General features: G+C 47.5%; 1 protein-coding gene and 1 pseudogene across 2 annotated transcripts in view; both read left to right on the forward strand.

The window, feature by feature from the left end:
• The window catches only part of VAX2 (ventral anterior homeobox 2), a 54,424-nt gene extending 27,071 nt beyond the window's left edge, over positions 1–27,353 (forward strand). The window contains exons 2-3 of the mRNA XM_083571761.1: positions 13,346–13,533; positions 26,554–27,353. Coding sequence (XP_083427887.1) covers positions 13,346–13,533; positions 26,554–27,039 — 674 coding nt within the window. The 3' untranslated portion in view covers positions 27,040–27,353. The remainder of the gene's footprint in view (positions 1–13,345; positions 13,534–26,553) is intronic.
• On the forward strand, positions 20,535–21,042 carry LOC310742658 (gamma-aminobutyric acid receptor-associated protein-like 2; annotated as a pseudogene). Its single transcript has one exon. The product of its transcript is annotated as a gamma-aminobutyric acid receptor-associated protein-like 2 (transcript).
• Positions 27,354–27,682: the final 329 nt, after the last annotated feature.

Raw genomic sequence — 27,682 nt, forward strand, 5'->3', positions numbered from 1 at the left:
TCAGCTTGCAGCATCAACCTGCAATGATATTGTATTTTTGGAATGAAAGCAGGTTCCACCAGTTGCTCCCATAGTAGGAGGGACGGCCCCTGGGGGCAATTCTGTAGTGGGGTAAGGTAAAGGGACCCCTGACCACTAGGTCCAGTTGTGGCCGACTCTGGGGTTGCGGCGCTCATCTCGCTTTATTGGCCGAGGGAGCCAGCGTACAGCTTCCGGGTCATGTGGCCAGCATGACTAAGCCACTTCTGGCAAACCAGAGCAGCGCACGGAAACGCCATTTACCTTCCCGCTGGAGTGGTACCTATTTATCTACTTGCACTTTGACGTGCTTTCGAACTGCTAGGTGGGCAGGAGCAGGGACTGAGCAATGGGAGCTCACCCCGTCGCAGGGATTCGAACTGCCAACCTGAGAGCCAGTGAGGTGTAGTGGTTAAGAGTGGTAGACTCGTAATCTGGTGAACCGCGTTCGCTTCCCTGCTCCTCCACATGCAGCTGCTGGGTGACCTTGGGCTAGTCCCACTTCTCTGAAGTCTCTCAGCCCCACTCACCTCACAGAGTATTTGTTGTGGGGGAGGAAGGGAAAGGAGATTGCGAGCCGCTTTGAGACTCCTTCGGGTAGTGATAAAGCAGGATATCAAATCCAAACTCCTCCTCCTCCTCCTCCTCCTCCTCCTCCTCCTCCTCCTCCTCCTCCTCTTCCTCTTCTTCTTCTTCTTCTTCTTCTTCTTCTTCTTCTTCTTCTTCTTCTTCTGATCGGCAAGTCCTAGGCTCTGTGGTTTAACCCACAGTGCCACCCGCGTTCCCTGTAGTCGGGTGCTAAGAGGCAAAGGGGCAGCCGAGGGGTTGTGGAGGTGTAAATGACTACCAGACTTTGAAAAGCTGGTATGATAGGTGCCTAACTCCCTAGGGTGCCAAAGCACCCACAAAATCCCCCACAACGGGGCTGGGCACCCACAAATTTCAGTGCCGGGGCCTTGCACGCTGCATGGCACCCACAGCTTTGGGCACCCATGGTGTCAGAGCCAAGTTGGCACTTCTAGCTGGTATCCCAGCTTCAAGTTCAGCAATTTTGTTGAATCAATCAAACTAAATAGTTTTAACTGGATTTTGAATAGACAATTAGCGTGCAATTAATTGTGACTGCTTTGGATTTTATTGTGTTATTATCTTCTTTAGTGAGGCAAGTAAACTTCTGTTATAAATGATACATTTTATAGGGTAGAGTGGGGGACTTGGGCGCAGACAGGATTCATTTTAGCGGTGGCAGACTTTATGCTGGGGGCGGGGGGGGGGACAGAACCATGTTATCCATGATGCAATTGGTTGGTTAATTAAGTATTTTTATTCATTTATTAAATTGGGGGGGAGCTTCCCCCTGGCACCACCAGGTGGGGGATGACTTTTGGGAACTTTTGGGATTTTGACGAAGGAGGCGAACTAGACAACCTTTAGAATAAATCTGAAGGCAGCCCTGTATAAGCAGGTTTTAAAATTTTTAATGTTTTTATATATGTTAGAAGCCGCCCAGAGCAGCTGGGGCAACCCAGTCAGCTGGGTGGGATATAAATAATAACATTATTATTAGTATTATTATTATGGAATAAGACGTCCCTATTTTTACCAGAGAAATGTTGGAGGGTATGGTATAGTATCAGTTTTATTATTCTATGCAGAATATGGATAGATATCTTTTCAAAATGAGAGCAAGAGCATCAAGTCATACTGAGGACAATTCTAGCTGTGTTTTCCAGCGTATTTCTTATCAATGAAAAATTTGGTGTGGTGCAAGCCAATTTTGTGTGGTCAAGGGGGAAAAGTTTGAGAACCACTGCCCTAGAATTATGTACAGTGGTACCTTGGTTCTTAATCCGTTCCAAAACCAAAGCGTTCCAAAACCAACATAGAAAGTAATACAAAACAGATTGATCCATAAAATGAAAGCAATAATCGATGTACTGTACTATAAAATAAGACAGTATTGTAAATAAATAAATAAATAAATAATTTTTTTTCTCACTTGCACTGATTATTATTATTATTAGAACATTAGAAGCCAAAGGTCTGGTTTGAAAAGGAAGGTTTTCGCCTGACGTACGCAATTTTGTTTTGTTTTAGCCGCTTGCTTTTCAAATTTTTTTGACCCTTCTCTTTTTAGATTGTTGCATTTAATGTTCCTTCCATGCTTTTTGGAAAGACAGGGGACAGAAGTCTTAAACAGACACAGGGAACAAGGATGCCTTCCTCAGGCCAGAGATGCTCCTTTGAAGAAAGGGCCCTTTTGTGCAAAGGATTTTGCATGAATAGCGGAATGGCAGGTGATGGTTTGACAGGCTACTTTCTGCCACGGCCCTGGCCTATAATTATCCAAAAGTGAAAGGGTTCAATATTCCTCCTCCTTTTTAAAAACAACAATAACAACCCAGTAACAATCTGTTATACATAAGATTGAGACCCTATTAAAAGGGATGGGCGTATTTCCACAAAACAACAGTGCCAAAATCTGCAGGCATCGCAGCAGAAACTAGAACGGGGTTGAGGAAAATAATACCTTTCCCCCCAATTTTTTTAAATCAATTTTCCACATTATTAGACAAATAAACAAACACAAATCATAACTGAACTTAATCCATCGTTAATATCATAATTAAATGACTTCCTCAAATTCCCTTGACTGAATTTCATTATATATCATTGTAACAGTTTTCCAAAATAGTCTTTCACAAGATTTACTTAATCCTCTTAACATCTTTATCTCTTTTCATCTTGACTTTAAACATATTGTTTTTTAATTTCACATATTTAGATCCTTGGCCTATCTGTTATTTTGCAAGTATTTCTATTTAATTTATCTTAGCATATTTGGATAAATAGTCTTTAAATTTCTTCCATTCTTCCTGGTGCTCCTCCTCCTTCTGGTTGCGGATTCTTCCGGTCAGGTCGGCTAGCTCCGAAAAGTCCATCATCTTCATCTGCCATTCCTCCACTGTTGGTATTTCTTGTGTTTTCCAATTCTTGGCTAATAAAATTCGAGCAGCAGTTGTGGCATACAAAGACAATCTAGCATCTTTTTTGGGCAATTCCAACCCTATTATTCCAAGAAGAAAGGCCTCTGGTTTCTTAACAAATGTATATTTCAACATTTTCCCCCCGAGGAAAATCATCTCTTATTCTGATGGGGAATATGACATGGTAGTTTTCAGTCTAGGACGTGTGTTTTTTATGCTTCGTTTGTTTTTCGTTTTACAATATGTATTGATCTATTGATTATCTATCCCAGCTTCTTCTCCAAGGACCTCCTCATTTAAAACCCACAACAACCATGTGAGGTAGGTTAGGCTGAGATAATAATAATAATATAATAATTTATTATTATACCACGCCCATCTGGCTGGGCTTCCCCAGCCACTCTGGGAGGGAGCAGCTAGCCAATGGTCACACAAAGTCAGCTTCATGGCTGAATGGGGTTTTGAACCCAGGTCTCGCAGGTCCTAGTCTGACACTCTAACCACTAGGCCACGCTGGCTCTTTATATACCTTCAATTTTTAATATATCTTTATGCACTGAAGCTTAATCTTTTAAAAGAAATCTAAGCCATTTTGATAAAATGGTATACAAATTCATGAAATGGATTTTAGGGCCTGTTTTAACCTTCTTCTTCTTCTTTTGCACAAGACGTTTTATTTTATTTATTCCAAACTTCGTTGAAATTGCTTTTAAGGAACAATTGCTAAGCGTAAGGTTTTGTCTTCCAGGACAAATGCATATACAGATGTTAAGGCTTGCAGGCAGTCCTCTCCGTATGGCATCGAAACAGACTTGGAGAATTTTTTTTACATTACAGATTAAGCTCCCATCCGCAGGGTATAATATCCTTCAGATTGAGAGCGTTGAGATAATTTCTCCATTATGGCTGCTGAGACTGAGTTGGAAGAGAGATTACGGCACCATTGTTAATAAACGATATAAATTGAGGCCATCGTCTTGAAACTCAAGATTTTAAAGCGGCTGCGTCCCCTTTTGGTTTGTGCTTTCACTGGTTTGGCAAGCTGACCCAAAAAAGGGGGGGGAGGCAGGAGTCTAAAAAGGTTTTAAACTGTTAAGTCAGTATAATAAGTTATCAGCCCTTCCAAAGAAGGGGCTGAGCTCAGTGACTTGTGAACCCCCTCTTCTAATAAATAATAATAATAATAATACATTTTATTTATACCCCGCCCTCCCTGGCCAGAGCAGGGCTCAGGGCGGCTAACACCAGTAAAAACATACCAGTAATGGGGGGGGGGGACCAATTTAAAATACAGGTTAAAATGCAATTTAAAATGCAGCCTCATTTTAAAAGTAGACAATAGATCAAAACCATAAGGGGAGGGAAACATAAGGGTCAGGCTGAGTCCAAACCAAAGGCCAGGTGGAACAGCTCTGTCTTGCAGGCCCTGCGGAAAGATGTCAAGTCCCGCAGGGCCCTGGTCTCCTGTGACAGAGCGTTCCACCAAGTCGGGGCCAGAGCTGAAAAGGCCCTGGCCCTAGTTGAGATCAATCTAACCACCTTGCGACCTGGGACCTCCAAAGTGTTGTTATTTGTGGACCTTAAGGTCCTCTGCAGGGCATTCCAGGAGAGGAGGTCCCGTAGGTACGTGGGTCCTATCCACAAAGGTACTCCAAGGAGAGGGTCAGAGGTGATTTCTGAGGATTTGTTCCTCCAAGGGCCTTTTAGAAAGACCAGCCCAGCTCGAAAACAGGCTCCTGAACTTTGGGGGAGCCATCGGCTCCTCGGTTCCAGAAACTCATTCCCAATGCCCCCTATCCTACGAAAAACATTTATCCAGGGGTTGGACTAGATGACCTTTGGGTTCCAACTCTACAATTCTGTGATTCTGAGAGTGTTTTGCACGACCCACTTAAGGAAGGTCATGGAATCGTAGAGTTGGAAGGGACCATTCTATTCTAACCTCCTGCAATGCAGGTTAACACAGTAAAATTAAAAAGAGTAAAACTTTATTTTCACAGTCATTCAGAATCTTTAATTCAACAAGATGGATGTACTTGATTCAGCTTTTTAAAGTCTGGTAGTCATTTACGCCTCCCTACTGCCCCAGTGGATGCGGGGGGTGCTGTGGGTTAAACCACAGAGCCTAGGACTTGCCGATCAGAAGGTTGGCGGTTCGAATCCCCACGACGGGGTGAGCTCCCGTTGCTCGGTCCCTGCTCCTGTCAACCTAGCAGTTTGAAAGCACGTCAAAGTGCAAGTAGATAAATAGGTACCACTCTGGCGGGAAGGTAAACGGCGTTTCTGTGCGCTGCTCTGGTTCGCCAGAAGCGGCTTCGTCCTGCTGGCCACATGACCCGGAAGCTGTATGCCGGCTCCCTTGGCCAATAAAGCGAGATGAGTGCCACAACCCCAGAGTTGGTCATGACTGGACTTAATGGTCAGGAGTCCCTTTACCTTTACTGCCCCAGTACACATAATTATATGTGTGCACCCCCTCCCAGGTAATCCCATTGCCCCCCAGGAAGTGGCACCCCCCACTTTGGGAACCACAATGTAAAGGAAAGGAAGGGGGCTGGAACAAGAGGCAGTTTTGTTCCCAAGTGCAGGTTGGACTGGCAATCTTTAAATCTGTGCTTTAAATATTAATTTGCTCATTAAACGTCTATCCCCTGCTTCCTCCCAAAGGCGCTCACAGTGGCAAATACAAAAGTGATAAAATAAATAAAATAAAAACGTATTTAAAACACTTAAGAACAGTGGCAGCTGTGTCACACATTCTCTCTCCATGGAGCTCAGTGATCCACAGTGTAGGAAGTTGAGAAGTGTAGTTTGTGAAGTATGAATGGGGGTGGAGATAATGGAAGGAAAGTTTTCTTACAGTGCCTCAATGCTATGCTAATACTACGATACGATACGATAATCGTTATTGTCATTGTCCCATACAGAACAACGAAATTGAAAAAATCTACATCAGACATTCAGAAACCAACAAGCCTGCTATCCCAGCTATCCCAGCCTGGTTAGCCCCCTAAAAACTCTGATACCCCATAATTAAATACAATATACTCCCATAGAGACTCCTTACACTGTGTTCAAAACCAAAATTGCATTTGGATGGAAACTGTTTCTCAGGCGTCTAGTCCTAGTCTTTATAACCCTGGACCTTCTTCCATAAGGCAGAAGCTGAAAGAGATCATTTCCAGGGTGCGCACTATCCTGCGCTATCTCTGCAGCTTTCTTGTGGCACCTGGAAGCATAGATTTTATCCAAGGTAGGGAGAGTGCACCCAGTTATTCTCTCCGCAGTCTTTACAACCCTGGACAGCATTGTTTTTTCCCTGACCGTGCAGCTCCCAAACCACACACACAGACCATAAGTTAATACACTAAGAAGCATTGAACTGTGGAGTGGAAAGGGATCCCCAAGGGTCATCTAGTCCAACCCCCTACAATGCAGGAACCTCAGCTAGAGCATCCATGGCAGGTAATCCATTAACATAAGGAGGCAGGATGGCCGTGAGGTTCAAATGGGCAATGGGAAGTTATTCTTCACACAATGGATATTTGACCTATGAAACTCACTGCCACAAGAGGCGGCAAGGGGCGCTGAGTTAGGTGGCTTTTTGATAGGGTAGGACAAATCCATGGCAAATAGGTCTGTTAATAGTTAACAATCTGAATTCACAGTTGGAGGCAGCAGTTGCTGGAAGTTACAAGGGCACCTGGTTGGCCGCAGTGAGAACAGAATGCTGGACTGGATGGGCCCTTGGCCTGATCCAGCAGGCTCTTCTTACTGTTGAAACCATTCCCTCATCCACGAAAAGCAGGCAGCCTCATAGTATAATCAGCTGGTCAGTGCTGACTTTAAGCTTCTCTAGGGTTATCCAGGCTTAGTTATTCCGATCAGAAACACCAGAATGTAGCTGATCCAAGCGGGGCTTGAAGTCCCCATCCATCAGCTTCAAGCACTGCTTGGATCAGCTTGGATCTCCCTGTGCAGTGTGACTTCAACTCAGGCCCAAAATAAAAACCACTAGAATGCCTCTATTACACAAATCCAGTTGAAAAAACACGTAAATGTAATAGGCTGTATAACGACAACTGTAAAGTTATTTACTAGAAACTACTTCTCAAAATTAGATACAGCTTCTCATAATGTCAAAATCAACATCGTGACATAACATATTAAAATGTAGCTTATTCAGTCCAGCATGTACAAAATGCAATTCCTATTTTGTCAGTCCCGTAGTACATTCATATTCTAATTTCTTCATCTTCTCTTGTCTTTTTCTATCTGACGTATTCCTTAGAAGAGTACAACATTAAATCATTTGAACACTGGCACTGGTAGATGCTGGCACAGGCAGACAGGACAAGGATTCCTGGATGTTCCCCTGTTTTGCCCCAGGGGCTTTATCAACTGTGCGTGGTTCGTTACAACTGTTGTTGTTGTTTAGTCATTTAGTCGTGTCCACCTCTTCGTGACCCCCTGGACCAGAGCACGCCAGGCACTCCTGTCTTTCACTGCCTCCCACAGTTTGGTCAAACTCATGTTGGTAGCCTCGAGAACACTGTCCAACCATCTCGTTCCTCTGTTGTCCCCTTCTCCTTGTGCCCTCCATCTTTCCCAGCATCAGGGTCTTTTCCAGGGAGTCTTCTCTTCTCATGAGGTGACCAAAGTCTTGGAGCCTCAGCTTCAGGATCCGTCCTTTCAGTGAGCACTCAGGGCTGATTTCCTTCAGAATGGAGAGGTTTGATCTTCTTGCAGTCCATGGGACTCTCAAGAGTCTCCTCCAGCACCATAATTCAAAAGCATCAATTCTTCGGTGATCAGCCTTCTTGATGGTCCAGCTCTCACTTCCATGGAACTTATTTGTGATAAGGCCACCACCATGCATTATGGGAACATCAGAGGATTGACAAGTGGCCTGCTGTGTGTGTGTATGTGTGTGTGTGTGTGTGTGTGTGAGAGAGAGAGAGAGAGAGAGAGAGAGAGAGAGAGAGAGAGAGAGAGAGAGAGAGAGATGAGTTTGAGCTCCGGCAGCCCAATTCACCCCTTGCCACCCTAGTTTTCTGTTTTGCTTTTCCACCAGGCACCTTCTGCCTTTGTTGTTTGACTTGCAGTGTGTGATTTCAGCCAGCAGATGTCCCTTTGCCTTGATGTGTCTGTTCACATCCTTGCCTTGGATGTAGTGAAATTGTTGTTTTTCAGGGACTGATGTCTTCACCCTATGCAAAACTGTTCACACCTTGGCTAGAGAGGAAACAGGAACAGCTTAAGGGAGAGCTTTCCAAACTGTGTGTCACGAGGACTTGAATGCTCCCCACACGCCTCCCAGGGCTGGAAAATGGTTAATTTAACCTCCAGTTTGCTAGTAAAACTGTATTACTGTATCTAAAAAAGTGCGTCACCAACATGAAAAGTTTGGAAAGCTTAAGGGCTCCCACTGGTGTGAAGCTGGCTTGAACTACAGCACATCGAAAGGCAGCATCTTACAACAAAGTACAGGATATATTTGCATTTTGGATAAGGGTTGTGTGAACACAGATGGAAAACCCACCTCTGGGAATGCATAAGGAGTGTGAACAGAGCCTTAGTGCAGTGTCTAAGGCCTCATTCATGCCACACATTTAAAGTGCTAGGATACTGCCAAAGATCTCTGGGAGCTGTAGTTTGTAAGGGCACTGAGAGGTGTCAAAAAGCCCCTCTTCCTCCTCTCACAGAACTACAATTCCCACAGCTCCCTAGGAAGAGGCATTGATTCCTAAACCACTCTGGGCGTTTGTGGACAGGCATTCTCAATCTCTTTGAAGCCACCACAACTGGGACATATTTTGAGATGGCAGCAAAGCAATGTCTCTCTCTCCCGCTCATGCAATGTGAACCGAACTCAATTTCCAGAGAAGTAGAATCTGCATCCCTCTCTTGCAGGAAAAGCAACCAAGGGTGCTGCGGTGCCTTAAAGGTGAAGAAACGTTTATCATCACATTAGTCAAGCCAAGCGATTTATTACGGTCACAGACCAGTAATTACCCTGGCATAAGATTTCATAGACCGCCGTCCACTGTATTAAATGCATGAACTGTTCTCCTCGGTTGCAAGCCTACCACTTTCCAGGGGAACGGAGGAAGGATTGTAGACAGTGAGATATCAGAGGGAAATGAGATGCAGGAAAGTTCAGCCCAGGTAATTTTGTAATTAGCGGTTGTAGAATACAACAAACAGCCCTGCTGGTTGAAACAGAAGATGCTGGCATGGGGGATGAAATATACTCGGAGTCGAGAGTGGATTTCATGCTTTTGATTCAGCTCATAGTGGTGAGGAGGAATGGAAGTTCCCCCAGAATGTCTGCTTTCTATACATTATTTACACAATGGGCCCCATGTGATTGGCTAATTATGGGATTCTCCTGTAGGCCAACCAGGTTGCGGATTCACTTCCACCTGGAGCTGGATTGGGACCAATCAGACTGCTGCATTCTGGATCCTATTGTTCTAGGACCAATCAGACTGCTGCATTTTGGATCCTTTTCAACTCAGTACATAACACCCCTCCCCTCTAAGTTCCAGTCCTGCCCAGAAGGTTGCATTCATAGTCCTCAAGGTACGCCGGCGGCCTACGTGTGTGTTGCGGCCTTGGGTGTTCCCTGGTCCGGGGTTCGGGTTCTGGCTTGTGTTCCAAGGATGCTGGCTGTGATGTGGCCGTTTGGTCTGGCGCAACCGGCTCACTCAGTCATGGTTCTGGTTGCGGTGTCCTTTCGGCCTCGTGGGTCCTCTCTGTATTTACTTATTCTGCCTCTCCTGCTTGCCCCTGCTGCTCTATGGGCCTCACTGCCCCACTGTTCCCTTGGGACTCCTCTGACCTGTCGTCCTCCTGGTTTTTTCCCAGGAATCGTCGCCGTATCTGGTCGCAGTGGCGGCGCCAGCATTGCCCCCCATCCGTTAGCACCTCGTACAACGCTGGGCCAGTGACCCTGGTGACTGTGGCGGGTACCCATGCAGGGCCTGCCTCGAAATTCTTTGCGTACACTGGGTCCTGGGCCACGAAGGCCCGGGGGTTCCTGCTCCCCCCCCACTACCTCATCCTGAGCTCTGTCGGGGTGAAGGCATTCCAGTCTGATTGCGAGGCGCCGGCCCATGAGTAGTTCAGCGGGGGGCCCTTAGCACAAGTAGTGTGATAAAACTCCATCACGCTGAGTCCACAGGATAGGATTGAGCTGGTTGATAAATTGCAATTTAGTAGTTTCACACTACAGTACAGTCTTCCTTCAATAAGACCACCTTACATTCAATAAACCCAATAAAATGCCTTCCGTGACAACACAACTTTCACCCTCCTTCAAGGTTTTTAAGAGACATTTGGAGGGTGATCTGTCAGGGACTCTTCAGCTGAGATTCCTGCATTGCAGAGGGTTGGAGTAGATGACCCCTTGGGGTCCCTTCTGACTCTACAATTCTATGGTTCTGTGATTCGAGGAGTGTATAGAAGCATGCAGCAGTTCAACCCTTATAGCCTCAGCTGTGGCCAAATGCCTGTTGAAAAAGACACATTGTTGCAATATGCCGGAAAGGGTGCATTTCCAGCACGAGGGAGTTCCACAGCTGAGGTGTCACCACAGAGAAGGCCCCGTCTCACATCCCAAACCCTAGCGCAGGGCTTGCCTTGCTGATCTTAAAGCTGTATTTGCACTGCAGTGCATTGCGTGGACCTCTGGCTTCCAAATCTCATGCTACAATAAATACATCGGTTGATTTTATTTATTTACTCTATAGGGATAATGGGGAAAATATAATAATAATAATAATAATAATAATAATAATAATAATAATAATATTTATACCCCACCATCTGGCTGGGTTTCCACCAAAATATTCCAAACAAAATATTAAAATGCAACAGTCTGTCAAACATTAGAAGCTTCCCTAAACAGGGCTGCCTCCAGATGTCTTCTAAAAGTCTGGTAGTTGTTGTTCTCTTTGACATCTGGTGGGAGGGCATTCCACAGGGCAGGTGCCACCACCGAGAAGGCCCTGAGTGCTGGACCTCAGTGTCCGGGCAGAACGATGGAGGTGGAGACGCTCCTTCAGGTATTCTGGACCGAGGCCGTTTAGGGCTTTCAAGGTCAGCACCAACACTTTGAACTGTGCTCGGAAATGTACTGGGAGCCAATGTAGGTCTTTCAAGACCAGTGTTATGTGGTCTTGGCGGCCGCTCCCAGTCACCAGTCTAGCTGCCACATTCTGGATTAGTTGTAGTTTCCAGGTCACCTTCAAAGGTAGCCCCACGTAGAGCGCATTGCAGTAGTCCAAGCGGGAGATAACTAGAGCATGCACCACTCTGGCGAGACAGTCCACAGGCAGATAGGGTCTCAGCCTGCGTACCAGATGGAGCTGGGAGACAGCTGCCCTGGTCACAGAATTGACCTGAGCCTCCATGGACAGCTGAAAGTAAATTGAAAGTAAAACAGACAATATCATAATGCTGTCATAGAAATCTATGGTGCAACCAGGGCTTTTTTTTCAGCCAGAACTTGCCTGAACTCAGTTCCGGCACTTCTCAGGTGGGCGTCATTGCACCTCTTTTTCTAGAAAAACAGCACTGGGAGCCACCATATTTGAAATTCTGCACACACCTCTGGCTGCCTCACCTCAGAAAGGATATTGTAGAGTTCAGAAAAGTGCCCTCAAAATGATTGAGAGGTTGAAGCGACATCCCCCCCATGAAGAAACGTTGCCATGTTTGGGACTTTTTAGTTTAGAGAAAAGGAGAGTAAGTGGTGACACGATAGTAGTTTACAGAATGACGCATGTCAGGGAGAAAGTGGAAAGAGAAAATATTAAAACCCATACCACATGAAAGTTCTCATAACACCAGCTCATAGGAGCAAAACTCGTAGGGGGGCCCAATAAAATATTTGAGGGGGCTGCCCCCCAGTTTATGGGCACTGCCATTCAAATGGTATGCATGAACTGTGTTATGTGATTGATTATGAGGGGTGGGGCTTACCTGCCTCCCCCCCAATATTTTGTTTAAGTTGGCACCCCTTGGGGAGCCAACTCCCATCTCTTGCGGGGGCCCAATTAGTGCCATTGCCTTCCGTTAAGAGTTTGGGTGTAATCCTTGACGCCTCCCTTTCCATGGAGGCGCAGGTTGCAGCCACAGCAAAGGTGGTATTTTTCCATCTCCACCGTATTAAGCAGTTGGTCCCTTACCTTTCTCGCCCTGATCTGGCCACAGTGATCCATGCGACGGTCACCTCCAGGCTTGATTATTGTAACTCGCTCTACGCAGGGCTGCCCTTGAAGCTGACCCAGAAACTCCAGCGGGTGCAGAATGCCGCGGCGAGACTCCTTACGGGATCCTTGCCGTGGGATCACATTCATTCAGCGCTTTACCAACTGCACTGGCTCCCGGTGGAGTACAGGGTCAGGTTTAAGGTGCTAGTTTTGACCTTTAAAGCCCTATGTGGCCCAGGACCCACGTACCTATGGGACTGCCTCTCCTGGTATGTCCCATGGAGGACCTTAAGGTCCACAAATGACAACATTTTGGAGGTCCCAGATTGCAAGGTGGTTAAATTGGTCTCAACTAGGACCAGGGCCTTTTCAGTACTGGCCCCGACTTGGTGGAACGCTCTGTTACAAGAGACCAGGGCCCTGCGGGACTTGACATCTTTCCACGGGGCCTGCAAGACAGAGCTGTTCCACCTGGCCTTTGGTTTGGACTCAGACTGACCCTTATGTTCCCCTCCCCTTATGGTTTTGATCTATGGGCTACTTTTAAAATGAGGCTGCATTTTAAATTGCATTTTAAATGCAATTTATTTTAAATTGGGTCCCCCCCCTCATGTTTTTACTGTGATTTTATTGGTGTTAGCCACCCTGAGCCTGGCTCTGGCCGGGGAGGGCGGGGTATAAATGAAATTTATTTATTTATTTTTATTTTATTTGTTTATTCATGGACATCAAATGAAGCTGAATATTGGAAGGTTCAGGACAGCTAAAAGAGGCAGAGGAAGCACAGAGTTAGACTATAGAACTCCCTCCCACAAGAGGCAGGGACATTAAAAGAGGGTTAGACAAAGTCATGGAGGAGAGGGCTGTCGATGGCGACTAGCCAGGATTCCTAGGCTCTGTCATCCACAGTTGGAGGCAGCCCTGCTTCTGAACACCAGTTACTGGAAACCACAGGAGGGGAGAAGGTGGTCTTGCGTTCGAATCCTGCTTGCTGTTTCCCCAGGGTCAGAACCTGTGAGAACAGGGTGCTGAATTAGAGGGGCCGCTGGCCTGATCCGGCGTGGGCTCCTTTCCTTTTCCGATGCCCTCCCCTCAAGGCTCTGCCTTTGCTTTTGCCCCCAGATGCCAAAGGGACCATCCGGGAGATCGTCCTTCCCAAAGGTCTGGACCTGGACCGGCCGAAGAGGACCAGGACTTCTTTCACCGCTGAGCAGCTCTACCGGTTGGAGCTGGAGTTTCAGCGCTGCCAGTACGTGGTGGGCAGAGAGAGGACGGAACTCGCCCGGCAGCTCAACCTCTCCGAGACGCAGGTAAAGGATGGGTGCCTTTGCCGAAGAAGGTGTCGCTCTTTTCCACCCCACACTCTGATTCTTCCCTTGCTCCCTTTCATTCTCTCTTCCTCCTCCATTCTCATTCTCTCTCTCTCTCTGTGAAATATACTGTAGTGATTTCATGCTCTTTGTTGCAGCTTGTAAAACAGTGATTGAATTGCCCCCCAAATACATACATTATTTACACAATGAGTCCCATCTGATTGGCTGATTCTGCTTCCCTACTTGAAATATACTCGGGAGTTGAGAGTGGATTTCATGCTCTTTATTCAGCTCATAGGGGTGAGGAGGAATGGAAGTTCCCCCAGAATGTCTGCTTTATATATATTATTTACACAATGGGCCCCACGTGATTGGCTAATTCCGGGATTCTCCTGTAGGCCAATCAGGTTGCGGATTCACTTCCACCTGGAGCTGGATTGGGTGGCTCCTGTGGACCAATCAGTCTTCTGCATTCTGGATCCTATTGTTCTAGGACCAATCAGACTGCTGCATTCTGAATCCTTTTGTTCTAGGACCAATCAGACTGCCACATTTTGGATCCTATTCAACTCAGTACATAACAAACTCAGTACATAACACTCCTGGAGCCTGATTGGTCTTTTCCTGCAGGCCAATCATAGAATCATAGAATCATAGAATCATAGAATCATAGAGTTGGAAGAGACCACAAGGGCCATCGAGTCCAACCCCCTGCCAAGCAGGAAACACCATCAGAGCACTCCTGACATATGGTTGTCAAGCCTCTGCTTAAAGACCTCCAAAGAAGGAGACTCCACCACACTCCTTGGCAGCAAATTCCACTGTCGAACAGCTCTTACTGTCAGGAAGTTCTTCCTAATGTTTAGGTGGAATCTTCTTTCTTGTAGTTTGGATCCATTGCTCCGTGTCCGCTTCTCTGGAGCAGCAGAAAACAACCTTTCTCCCTCCTCTATGTGACATCCTTTTATATATTTGAACATGGCTATCATATCACCCCTTAACCTCCTCTTCTCCAGGCTAAACATGCCCAGCTCCCTTAGCCGTTCCTCATAAGGCATCGTTTCCAGGCCTTTGACCATTTTGGTTGCCCTCCTCTGGACACGTTCCAGTTTGTCAATGTCCTTCTTGAACTGTGGTGCCCAGAACTGGACACAGTACTCCAGGTGAGGTCTGACCAGAGCAGAATACAGTGGCACTATTACTTCCCTTGATCTAGATGCTATACTCCTATTGATGCAGCCCAGAATTGCATTGGCTTTTTTAGCTGCCGCGTCACACTGTTGGCTCATGTCAAGTTTGTGGTCAACCAAGACTCCTAGATCCTTTTCACATGTAGTGCTCTCAAGCCAGGTGTCACCCATCTTGTATTTGTGCCTCGCATTTTTTTTGCCCAAGTGCAATACTTTACATTTCTCCCTGTTAAAATTCATCTTGTTTGTTTTGGCCCAGTTCTCTAATCTGTCAAGGTCGTTTTGAAGTGTGATCCTGTCCTCTGGGGTGTTAGCCACCCCTCCCAGTTTGGTGTCATCTGCAAATTTGATCAGGATGCCCTTGAGTCCATCATCCAAGTCGTTGATAAAGATGTTGAATAAGACCGGGCCCAAGACAGAACCCTGTGGCACCCCACTAGTCACTCTTCTCCAGGATGAAGAGGAACCATTGATGAGCACCCTTTGGGTTCGGTCAGTCAGCCAGTTACAAATCCACTGAGTGGTAGCATAGTCAAGACCGCATTTTACCAGCTTCTTTACAAGAATATCATGGGGCACCTTGTCAAATGCCTTGCTGAAATCAAGGTAGGCTACATCCACTGCATTCCCTTCATCTACCAGGCTTGTAATTCTGTCAAAAAACGAGATCAGGTTAGTCTGACATGACTTATTTTTCAGAAATCCATGCTGACTATTGGTGATCACAGCATTCCTTTCTAGGTGCTCACAGACTGTTTGCTTAATGATCTGCTCCAGAATCTTCCCTGGTATTGATGTCAGACTGACTGGGCGGTAATTATTTGGGTCCTCTCTTTTCCCCTTTTTGAAAATAGGGACAACATTTGCCCTCCTCCAGTCTGCCGGGACTTCGCCTGTTCTCCAGGAATTCTCAAAGATGACTGCCAGTGGTTCTGAGATCACATCTGCCAGTTCTTTTAATACTCTTGGATGCAGTTCATCTGGCCCTGGAGACTTGAATACATCTAGACTAGCCAAGTATTCTTGTACTATCTCCTTAGTTATTCTGGGCTGTGTTTCCTCTGCTGAATCATTTGCTCCAAATTCTTCAGGTCGGGCATTGTTTTCTTTATCGGAGAAGACTGAGGCAAAGAAGGCATTGAGGAGTTCAGCCCTTTCTGTGTCCCCTGTTTGCAATCAGTTGTTGCATTCTAGGATCCTACTTGCCTATTGTTCTAGGTTCCAAGCTTAGTAGATAACACACACTCTCTCTCAGTTTTCATGACACAATGGGACTCTTTTGACTTATTTTGAGCTTTAGCAAGCAACAGATGTCGCTTTGACTGCATCAGTACCCACAAGACACTCAGCATGAGTCATCCCAGGCAGGAAACTAGAGTCATGCGGCTGTGTGGTGTAATGGTTAGAGAATGCTGGGCCAGGACTTGGGAGAGACCAGGGGGAGGGGAATTCTGTTTGGTCACAGAGATGCTGTATAAAAAGCATCTTTTTGAGTGTCCCAAGCCCCTAGCACTGGAAGCATGTCCTGAGGGCTGAGTCCTGTAGTGCCCAGAAGCAAATGAGCTTCTGGATCTTGCGAAATACTCGGAATCCTACAATTGTAGAGTTGGAAGGGAGCACTAAAGGTCATCTAGTCCAGCCCCTGCAATGCAGGGACCACAGCTAAGCAATCCCTGACTTATGGCCATCCAACCTCTGTTTCCAACTGAAGAAGAGTCCATTACTTTCTGAGGGAGTCCATTCCACTGTCAAACAAGCTCCCCGCCCCCCTAATGTTCAGTCAGAATCTCCTTTCTTGTCATTTGAATCCATAATGATAATAATAATTTATTATTTATACCCTGCCCATCTGGCTGAGTTTCCCCAGCCACTCTGGGCGGCTCCTAATCGAATGTTAAAAACAATACAGCATTAAATATTAAAAACTTCCCTAAACAGGGCTGCCTTCAGATGTCTTTTAAAGATAAGATAGCTGCTTATTTCCTTGACATCTGATGGGAGGGCGTTCCCAAGGGTGGGCGCCACCACCGAGAAGGCCCTCTGCCTGGTTCCCTGTAACCTCACTTCTCGCAATGAGGGAACCGCCAGAAGGCCCTCGGAGCTGGACCCATAGCTGTCAACTTTCAGATTTGAAAATAAGGGATCAGCAGCCTCACCTGTCCCACAGACAGTCTATGGGATATCTAGCAATCCGGGATAGCAGTGGGAATCAGCGCTGGAATAAGGGAATTTCCCGCAAAAAAAGGGAAGGTATGGCTGGACCTCAGTGTCTGGGCTGAACGATGGGGGTAGAGACACTCCTTCAGATATACAGGACCGAGGCCGTTTAGGACTTTAAAGGTCAGCACCAACACTTTGAATTGTGCTCGGAAACGTATCCATTGGTTCAGGTCGTCGCCTTGGGAGCAGCAGAAAACAAGCTTGCTCCATTTCCCGTGTGGGAGCCCTTCAGATATTTGAAGGTGGTTCTCATCACCCCACAGTCTTCTCTTCCCCCAGGCTAAACATCCTCAATGCCCTTAAATGTAAGGCTTGCTCTCCATCGCCTTTATCACTTTGAGGAAGAAGCAAAAGGCCCCATCTCACTGTGGCACCAAACACATTTGCAAGATGTTTTGCTGTCTGAGGACTTAGAGCATGGGTAAGCAACCTAAGGCCCAGGGGCTGGATGTGGCCCAATCGCCTTCTAAATCCAGCCCATGGACGGTCCGGGAATCAGCGTGTTTTTACATGAGTAGAAGGTGTCCTTTTATTTAAAATGCATCTCTGGTTATTTGTGGGGCCTGCCTGGTGTTTTTACATGAGTAGAATGAGTGCTTTTATTTAAAATGCACCTCTGTGTTATTTGTGGGGCATAGGAATTTGCTCATTCCCCCCCCCCCAAAAAAATATATAGTCCAGTCCACCGCATGTTCTGAGGGACGATGGACAGCTGAAAAAGTTTGCTGACCCCTGACTTAGAGACCCATTCTACATAGCGTCGTGAATCATACCGTACTTCAGTACAAGCAATGGGGCACTGGGCTGCACCCTAGGGAGACCAGCAGGGTAGAGGACAAGGTACAGCTACCTTCTCCAACAAGAGGGTCTGGTCAGAGAGCTCAGGAGGAAGAGCCACCCATCCTATGGTGCCTGAGGCAGTTGGGTCACTCTGCCTAATGGTAGGAACTGCTCTCTGCATTTTTGCATGTAGTTAAGTCCTCAGCTGCATCCCTGGTAGAAGCAGGGATTTATTTTTGTTGATTGCTTATTCACACGCCAGTTTTTCCTCCAAGGAGCTCAAGGCGACCCACATGGTTCTCTCCCTCCCAGTATGTTTCCACCCCCATCGTTCTGCCTGGACACTGAGGTCCAGAGCCGAGGGCCTTCTGGTGGTTCCCTCCCTGCAAAAAGCCATGGCAGAGGGCCTTCTTGGTGGTGGCACCCGCCCTGTGGAACGCCCTCCCACCAGATGTCAAAGAGAAGAACAACTACCAGACTTTTAGAAGACATCTGAAGGGAAGTTTTTAATGTATGACATTTTAATGTATTTTTAATCTTTGTTGGAAGCCGCCCAGAGTGGCTGGGGAAACCCAACCAGATGGGCAGGGTACAAATAAATTATTATTATTATTATTATTATTATTATTATTATTATTATTATCCCTCCTTATTTAACCCCCACAACAACCCTGCCAGGTAGGTTAGGCTGAGAGGTGTGACAGGCCAAAGGTCACCCTGTGAGCTTCATAGCCAAGAGGAGATTCGAACTCTGGTCTCCCAGGTGCTAGTCCGTAACTCTATCCACTATACCATGCTGACTCTTCAAAGGAGGAGGTGGCCCTGGAGAGATGCTTCCAGGCAGAATGTGTCAGCTGAGCAGCCCCAAGTTGGCAGAAGTCACGTTCTTATGATGTCGGAGCAGCTTATTTTATTTATAGCTGCACAACCAAGTCTGCTCTGTTAAAAATTAATCGCAATAATAGCAATTAACAATTCATTACCATGAGCAACAGAGATGATGGAACGACACTTTGCATCTTTCACACACCCCGTGGCTTCCTACATGGCAAAACTCCCGCAATGTGGAAAGGGCTTTCATGCAGGAATTGCTCTGAAATCTGCACTCAGACCATCGCCCTGAACAAGCAGGAACTTTGCTGCTTCGTCGTGTGTGGAAAACGTGCAGCTTCTTAAAGCATCTTTATGTAGATAGAGCCGAATAGCAGGCAGGTACAGATCTACTTGCAGATTTCATGTGACTCGATCGGCGTCTGCATAGGAAAGTATGAAGAAGAGTTTGGATTTGATATCCCGCTTTATCACTACCCTAAGGAGTCTCAAAGCGGCTAACATTCTCCTTTTCCCTTCCTTCCGCACAACAAACACTCTGTGAGGTGAGTGAGGCTGAGAGACTTCAGAGAAGTGTGACTAGCCCAAGGTCACCAGCAGCTGCAGGTGGAGGAGCGGGGAAGCGAATCCGGTTCACCAGATTACGAGTCCACCTCTCTTAACCACTACACCACACTGGCAGGTTTTAGACGTTCTGATCATAAGAATATAAGCCAAGCCTTGTTGGAACATGGGACAAGAACGGCTTATGGTCCGGTAACTGGCTGAGGATCAGGAGGAAGAGAATTTGGGCATCTCCAGATTACAGGACTTCCCCCCCTTTTTTTTGCTGCGGGGGTGGGGGAATATATTCTGCAATATGTCATGGATGCAATAATAAAAACGCAGTAGTGATGGATTAATACTGACTCATCCACACTTCATTCCACTTTATTAGTTGCTTTGTGATGCTCCCCCAAGCTGGAACATTTGTGGTGGTAGAAAAGGTTATGGGTTATGGGTTTTCAGCAGCAAGTTAAGAGAAATGCGCTGATTGGAAACAAAGCAGTACGACGACCACTCTGAAATGTTTGCAGTCGCAAACGGTATTGAAAATGATGTTGCGTATAACCACCCTTGGGTTACAGGACCTCCAGGTTTGACTCTCTGGGTGGGTAAGAATGTATTTAATTGAAGAGGAGGAGCTGGCTGCAAATTATAGGATAGGCATTCTGGGGTCTGCCCTCCTTTGCTTCCCTCTCCCAATTAACCTCCATCTCCAGCGGTCTCCTCCCATAATATCGCCAGGCTTCAGGTTAGGGCCCTGAAATCTCAGGGTCTGGGCTGCTCCAGACCTGGCAAGCCTAAACCACCCTGATATCATCATGAGCACAAATAATCATGAATGCATGATAAATGGGCACCCAGAGGGACCGTAGGAATAAATGGACAGTACTCACAGCTCTGCTGGATCAGGCTAAAGGCCCACACAGTCCAGCATCCTGGACCAGGCCAGATACCTATGGGAAACCCATGAGGAGCACCTGAGTGCAACCGTGGTGTAAGAAGTGGGGTCCCTCAAGGGGCCTGAACTGGAACTGGTAGTTGCTAACTTGCTCATGAATGACCCCAGAGTCAGGGGTTAGCTGTGAGGTGGCCAGGCTTGCTGATGACTCCCAAATTGTTCAAGGTGGTAAGAAGACAAAAGGGACTGCAAGGGGCTCCGAAAGGATCTCTCCCAAGTGGGTGAAAGGGCATTAAAAGGGCAAAAGTGGTTCAATTGGGAAGAAAGTGTTCCCATCAGGACAAACACCCCAAACATCTCAAATAGGCACTGATTGGGTCTGAGCTGACAGTGACTGACCAGGAAAGGAACCTTGGGGTCTGGGTGGAGAGCTCAGTGAAAACCTCGACCCAGTGTATTACAGCTGTGGAAAAGGTGAATTCCAAAATACTGGAGCGTTAGAAAAAGTTCAGAAAAGGACAAGCGAGGTTGTTGTTGTGACGGTGGCTCTACGGGCCCGACGGACCAAGAGGAAGACTGACAGGCCGGCCCCTCCCTTCCTTCCCCCGTACCGGCGCCATGAAGTGGATGTTCAAGAGGACCACACACTGGAGCACCGCTGCATGGAGTCCGCCAAGATCCGGGCCAAGTACCCTGACCGCGTCCTGGTGATTGTTGAAAAGGTCTCGGGCTCTCAGATTGTGGACACTGACAAGCGGAAGTACCTGGTTCCATCTGACATCACTGTGGCTCAGTTTAGGTGGATCATCCGGAAGAGGATTCAACTGCCGTCTGAGAAAGCAATATTCCTTTTTGTAGACAAGACTGTCGGCAATCCAGCCTGACAATGGGGCAGCTTTAGGAGAAGGAGAAGAACGAGGGTGGCTTCCTGTATGTGGCCGATAGTGGAGAAAACACCTTTGGCATCTGATTGCATCTCCTTCCCTCTTGGGTCTTGTAAATAGCCTCTTGTTTGTGATCATGACCCCGGGGCACATCCTGCATCTGTCACTGGGTTGATTTAATATATGGATGGATTTTGTTAGCCTGGTAATTTGTTGTTTAGTCGTGTCCGCCTCTTCCTGACCCCATGGACCAGAGCACGCCAGACACTCCTGTCTTCCACTGCCTCCCGCAGTTTGGTCAAACTCATGCTGGTAGCTTCAAGAACACTGTCCCACCATCTCATCCTCCGTCGTCCCCTTCTCCTTGTGCCCTCCATCTTTCCCAACATCAGGGTCTTTTCCAGGGAGTCTTCTCTTCTCATGAGTTGGCCAAAGTCTTGGAGCCTCAGCTTCAGGATCCGTCCTTTCAGTGAGCACTCAGGGCTGATTTCCTTCAGAATGGATAGGTTTGATCTTCTTGCAGTCCATGGGACTCTCAAGAGTTTCCTCCAGCACCATAATTCAAAAGCATCAATTCTTCGGCGATCAGCCTTCTTTATGGTCCAGCTTTCACTTCCAAACATCACTACAGGGAAAACCATAGCTTTAACTATACGGACCTTTGTAGGCAAGGTGATGTCTCTGCTTTTTAAGATGCTGTCTAGGTTTGTCATTGCTTTTCTCCCAAGAAGCAGGCGTCTTTTAATTTCGTGGCTGCTGTCACCATCTGCAGTGACCATGAAGCCCAAGAAAGTAAAATCTCTCACTGCCTCCATTTCTTCCCCTTCTATTTGCCAGGAGGTGATGGGATCAGTGGCCATGATCTTCGTTTTTTTGATGTTGAGCTTCAGACCATATTTTGCGCTCTCCTCTTTCACCCTCATGAAAAGGTTCTTTACTTCCTCCTTACTTTCTGCCATCAAGGCTGCGTCATTATTTAAATACTGAAGCAAGGTAGTTGAGGGATTAAAGTGAGGGGGGAGGGGGATTTTGAAATGAAGCTTTACTAATTATTACAGTTTCATAGTAAGGGCGCTTCTGGATTGTTCCAAACAGTCTCAAGATGCTAATATGTTGATTTTGGCTAGTGTCTTCCCCTTGATGAATTTTGTTAGAGGAAACTGATTAAAATTCCTCTCACAAAAGAAAAAGAAAAAGAAAAGGACAAGCGAAATGACCAAGGAGTGACTCTGCTATGGACAGATAAGCCTACCCCAACCTTTGACCTGGAAGCCCAGTTTCCCAGAACCTGCCTCTGTCTGTCTGTATCTCTGTGGTGCGGAACTGCGGAGAGGGCTAGCTGTCCTTGAACTCGGATCCCAGCCCAAGGTGCAACGCCTGCGCCCCCTCCCCACCGGATCCGGGGCTTGAGCAAACACTTCCTTTGAACGCCTCTGCTCTCACAAACCGGCCTTTTCACATGCCGATCAAAGCAGGCTTGGGAGCCTTGCAATTATGGCCGACGCTGTTTGGGGTTGCAATTCCAGCTTTTGTTTCTCCCAAAGCTGGGAGAAAATGCACTAGGGCTGCCTCTCCCTCTGTCTGTGTGTGTGTGTATTATTTGTGTGATGGGGGTCATTTCAGAGCGCCCCCAGCTCAATCTCCTCCCCCCTCCCACGATGGCTGATGTGGTTTTATTCCTCCACCCAGACCCAGTTAATTGAGGGGATGGGGAAAGTAGGGTGAAAGGGGGGAGATTCAGAGCTTGGCTGTTGATGGAAATAATTATACGCCCAGCCTTTCTCTCCAGTTCCCCCGGATGCCTAATTAAGTCTTCTCACTCTGACAAGACCCTTTCTAAAAAATAAAATAAATGTCTCCGGATCCTGCTTTTGTCATTGCGACAACAACAAAAAAGGAGAAACGCTAGACTGAAGCTGGCAGCCTCTGCCTTGGTCTGCCTTAAGACAATGAGCTGCAGGTGGCTTTCCCCCTCCCCCAGGTGATGCCCAGAACGCCAAATGTGTTTTCCTTTCTTCGGGCGAGAGGCGATGGGTGGTGTGAGGCCACCAAATGTGTTGAGAGAGAGCCAAGGAGGCAGGAACAGAAGCCGTCGCCAGCAGTGTAGAAGCCAAACCGCCCAGCTCATGCTGAGAAGAACAGAAGACGAGAACCCACTGGATCAGGCCATTGGGGACACATCAAGTCCAGCATCCTGTTCTCACAGTGGCCCACCACCAGACACCTGTGGGGAACCTGCCAGAGCGCTCTCTCTCCTCCTGTGGTCTCCCGCAACAGCCAAGAGCAGGCAAGAATGTTTGAATTCCCAGGCTTGATTCTCAAGAGTCGCCAGGTTGGTGGCTCGGAGCCAGAAATAAAGGCCTGTGGATTAGCTGCCAGGTGAAATGGTGTGATTCCTTGTATGTGAAGTCTACTCGAGGGGGAAGAGGTTCTCTATAGATGGGTCAGATGCCCTTTAATCCAGGAAATTAAGTTTGAAAGTTGCTGTTGAGTTCAGGTCGTGTTTGCAGGCTTCCGGTAGGGATAATAATAATAATAATAATAATAATAATAATAATAATAATAATTTATTATTTATACCCCGCCCATCTGGCTGGGTTTCCCCAGCCACTCTGGGCGGCTTCCAACAAAACACTAAAATACAATAACAATAACCTATTAAACATTAAAAGCTTCCCTAAACAGGGCTGCCTTTAGATGACTTCTAAAAGTTTGGTAGTTATTTTTCTCTTTGACATCTGCTGGGAGGGCGTTCCACAGGGCGGGTGCCACCACCGAGAAGGCCCTTTGCCTGGTTCCCTGTAACTTGGCTTCTCGCAGGGAAGGAACTGCCAGAAGGCCCTCGGAGCTGGACCTCAGTGTCTGGGCAGAACGATGGAGGTGGAGACGCTCCTTCAGGTATACAGGGCTGAGGCCGTTTAGGGCTTTAAAGGCCAGCACCAACACTTTGAATTGTGCTCGGAAACATACTGGGAGCCAGTGTAGGTCTTTCAAAACCGGTGTTATATGGTCTTGGCAGCCACTCCCAGAGAACAGGATGTTGGACCAGATGGGCAACTGGCCTGATCCAGCAGGCCTCTTCGTATGGGCTTTGGTTCATCCTGACTGCGCCACTCACCAACCTCCCCACCATTCCTTTCTCCCATGTAGCTAACCCCCTAGGCAGCGGTTCTCAACCTGTGGGTCCCCAGATGTTGTTAGACTACAACTCCCATCATCCCTGAGCTCTGGCCTTGCTCGCTAGGGATGATGGGAGTTGTAGTCCAACAACATCTGGGGACCCACAGGTTGAGAACTGCTGCGAGCTTCCCCTTCTCGCCCCACACAACTGCCAAGCTGACTTTTCCTCTTCCCAATCCCCTTTCTACATGCAAATCTGGGATTGTGACGCCCACCAATAGGGGCTGCACTCTCACTTCATGCAAATCTAGGATTGCGACGCAGCACTGCAAATCCTCCAATGGGGGCTGCGTGATGACCGCCTTACGTTTTTATGTATATAGGAAGAAACGTACCGGTCTCATCAAGGAATCTCATTGAGGAAGGGCCATAATTCAGTGTGAAATTCAGAAGCTCCCAGGTTCAGTCATGGGAATGGAAAAAGCTGCCTTGTACTCATTCAGACCATTGGTCCATCAGGATCGTCTACAGTGATTGGCAGCAGCTCTTCAGGTTTTCTCCTAGCCCTACCTGGGTTTGAACCCAGGAGATCCTTCAGGGCAGAGGCTCTGATATTGAGCCATGGCTCTTCCCATCTTCAGTTGGGGCTGGGAATGTCCCCTGCCTGAAACCTTAGAGGGCCTGTGCATAGAGGAAAGTGTTTTCTCCCTCTTTAATAACATCTGAACCCACAGACACCCTATGAAGCTGAATGTTGGAAGAGTGGTACTGATGAAAGGAAGTCTGTTTGGTGTTCAACATCATGCCCTGATTTCCTCCTGCTCTCTCAGGCCAGTTGGCACTTGACAGGAATCTCTACTTAGCCACTCTTGTGGTGTCCAAGTGGTGGGCTTTCCCTCTTCCCCTCGGGGTGTGTTTGTGTGGCCCAGTCCATTTGAAACACAAGTTGTGTCTTTAGAGCATCTTCCTTGGCACATGCCTCTCTCCGCTTCCGCCATCACTCGCCCTTTCTGGAGTCTCTTACAATCCTCTTTAGACCTCGTTGACTCACTCAGATTAGTGTCGCCCAAGCCCTATTTATAGCATCACAAATCCCACAAGCAACGGTGATTTTGCCACCGACTCTTGCTCTGTATCCATAAGGCCTGGAACATGGAACGCAAACCCCCAGTCTCATGGAGATTTACTTAATCGTTGAACTTTTTTCTTTTCTTTTCTTTTCTTTCATTATTTATAAATTTTATTGGTAATTTTATTTACAAGATAACATAACACCCCCCAGTACCGAAATCCACCCTCAATAAACGTGAACATAACATACAATGAGCATAACATACAACAATATGAAAAACCAAATAAAAGACTTCCTTTATCCTGTATCTGGCCTCTTTATTTACTTCTTATAAGCTGTTTCCTTTATGAGTAATTATTAAGATTTTTCTAATTATAACTTAAATATCCACAAAGTCTCCAATTAGGAGCGGCAAGGATCCTAATTGTTAAAAACTGGAAAAAAGAAACTGTGCCAACAAAAAAGGAATGGCAAGACTGTTAGAGTATATTGAATTGGCTAGATTAACAGAGGCAATTAGAGATCACACTAGACAAGAGTTTCAAAAAGCATGGGGAAAATGCAGAGAATGCTTCACAAAATAGTGCCCTAAAATACATACCTGGACTTGTTTTGATTAATCGTTGAACTTTATACGCTGCTTGATTGCAAAAACTACCGCTGTCACCACTTCAAAGCGGTTCGCAAAAAGGATAAAACAATAAAATTATAAATAGGAAAAAATGGAAGCATAAATTAAGACATCTGAAAAGTTAAAATAACAATAGACTAAGGCGGCCGTGGAGGTGGTGCATGGCGGTGGCAAGGAGTGGAGGCCAGGCACCCATGGGTACCCACAGCAAACATTTCGTGGGGGCCTGGGTCTCCAGGGCCCCCTGGAGATGGCACCAGTGGCTCCATCTTCCCTAACAGACCTCCCCCACCTATATTAAAGGTAAAGGGACCCCTGACCATTAGGTCCAGTCGCAGACGACTCTGGGGTTGCGACGCTCATCTCGCTTTATTGGCCGAGGGAGCCGGCATACAGCTTCCGGGTCATGTGGCCAGCATGACTAAGCCGCTTCTGGCGAACCAGAGCAGCGCACGGAAACGCCGTTTACCTTCCCGCCAGAGTGGTACCTATTTATCTAGTTGCACTTTGACGTGCTTTCGAACTGCTAGGTTGGCAGGAGCAGGGACCGAGCAACGGGAGCTCACCCCGCCGCGGGGATTTGAACCGCCAACCTTCTGATTGGCAAGTTCTAGGCTTTGTGGTTTAACCACAGCAGCGGCAGCAGGAGACCCCATTAGCTAAAGTGGTGCTTCAGGTTAAGAACAGTTTCAGGTTACGAACGGACCTCCGGAACGAATTAAGTACTTAACCTGAGGTACCACTGTATTGGTTAATTTTTCTAGTAGGGATAGTGTTGACCGGATTCAACATGAGTGCTGCTGTGTGACCTCCTCTCACCTCTCTCTCTCTCTCTTCCTTCCCAGGTCAAGGTCTGGTTCCAGAATCGCCGCACCAAGCAGAAGAAGGACCAGAGCAGGGACTCGGAGAAGCACGCCACTTCCACCTCGGAGTCCTTTGCCACCTGCAACATCCTGAGACTCTTGGAGCAGGGGAGGCTCCTGTCAGTTCCCGGGGGGCCCCCCAGCCTGCTCTCCCCTGCCCCCAACCCCGTCGGCAACCCCTCCGGAAACGGGCCCTCGATGGGCGCGTCAGGGAACACTTCGCCAGGCCTGGGTGGTGGGGGCAGCCCTCCGGGGACAGGGGCCTTCAGCTTGCAGGTCCCCTCGCTGGCCGCCCCCTCGGCATCCCCTCGGCTGCCGGCGGCCCCTCTTTGCTTTGGCGGCCCTTTGCTGGGGACCCTCCACGAGCTCCCCAGCGGATACGCACTGGGCACCTCCGCCTTTGAGCCTTACACGCGGCTGGAGAGGAAAGACAGTGGTGCGCTAGCCAGCAAGAAGCCGAGCCCTTAAAGAAGAGAGATGATTAACGATAATTCATTCATTAATTAATAATAACGACGACGAAGAGAATTGTCAAAAGGACGCCCCCCACGCCGCCGTCCCCCTGACCGCCCGTCCTCCCACCCCACCTCACACTGAGTCCCACGCACCCAACCCCACCAGGGGCTTCTCTTTCGCAAGGGTGTGTGTGTGTGTGTGTGTGTGTGTGTTCGAAGACTGTTTACCAAATGTCAACCATGTGATGTGTGCCTCTGCGTGCGTGCCTGGGTGTGTGTGCGTGTGTGTGCTCCTTTCACGGAAATTAAACGACATCGACAGACAAAGCTGGCTTGGTATGGTGACTCCTTCGGCAGGGGCGATTGGACATACACGGGGTTCGTAGGGTCATAGAGCTGGGTGGCAGCGGCGGGGTAAGGGGTACCCAAGGGTCATCAAGTCCAACCCCCTGCAAAATGGGGGGGGGAGAGGGAAGAGGCAACTTTACCCCAAATGAGGAAGGTGGTAAAAAGGAAGTTGAGAGGCAAAGCCATTGGGGTCAAATCACTCTAAAAGGCTGTTGTTGTTTAGTCATTTAGTCATGTCCGACTCTTCGTGACCCCATGGACCAGAGCACACCAGGCACCCCTGTCTTCCACTGCCTCCCGCAGTTTGG

The sequence above is a fragment of the Podarcis filfolensis genome (genome assembly GCF_964270895.1).
Source record: "Podarcis filfolensis genome assembly, chromosome: 9".
Taxonomy (NCBI): Eukaryota; Metazoa; Chordata; class Lepidosauria; order Squamata; family Lacertidae; genus Podarcis; species Podarcis filfolensis.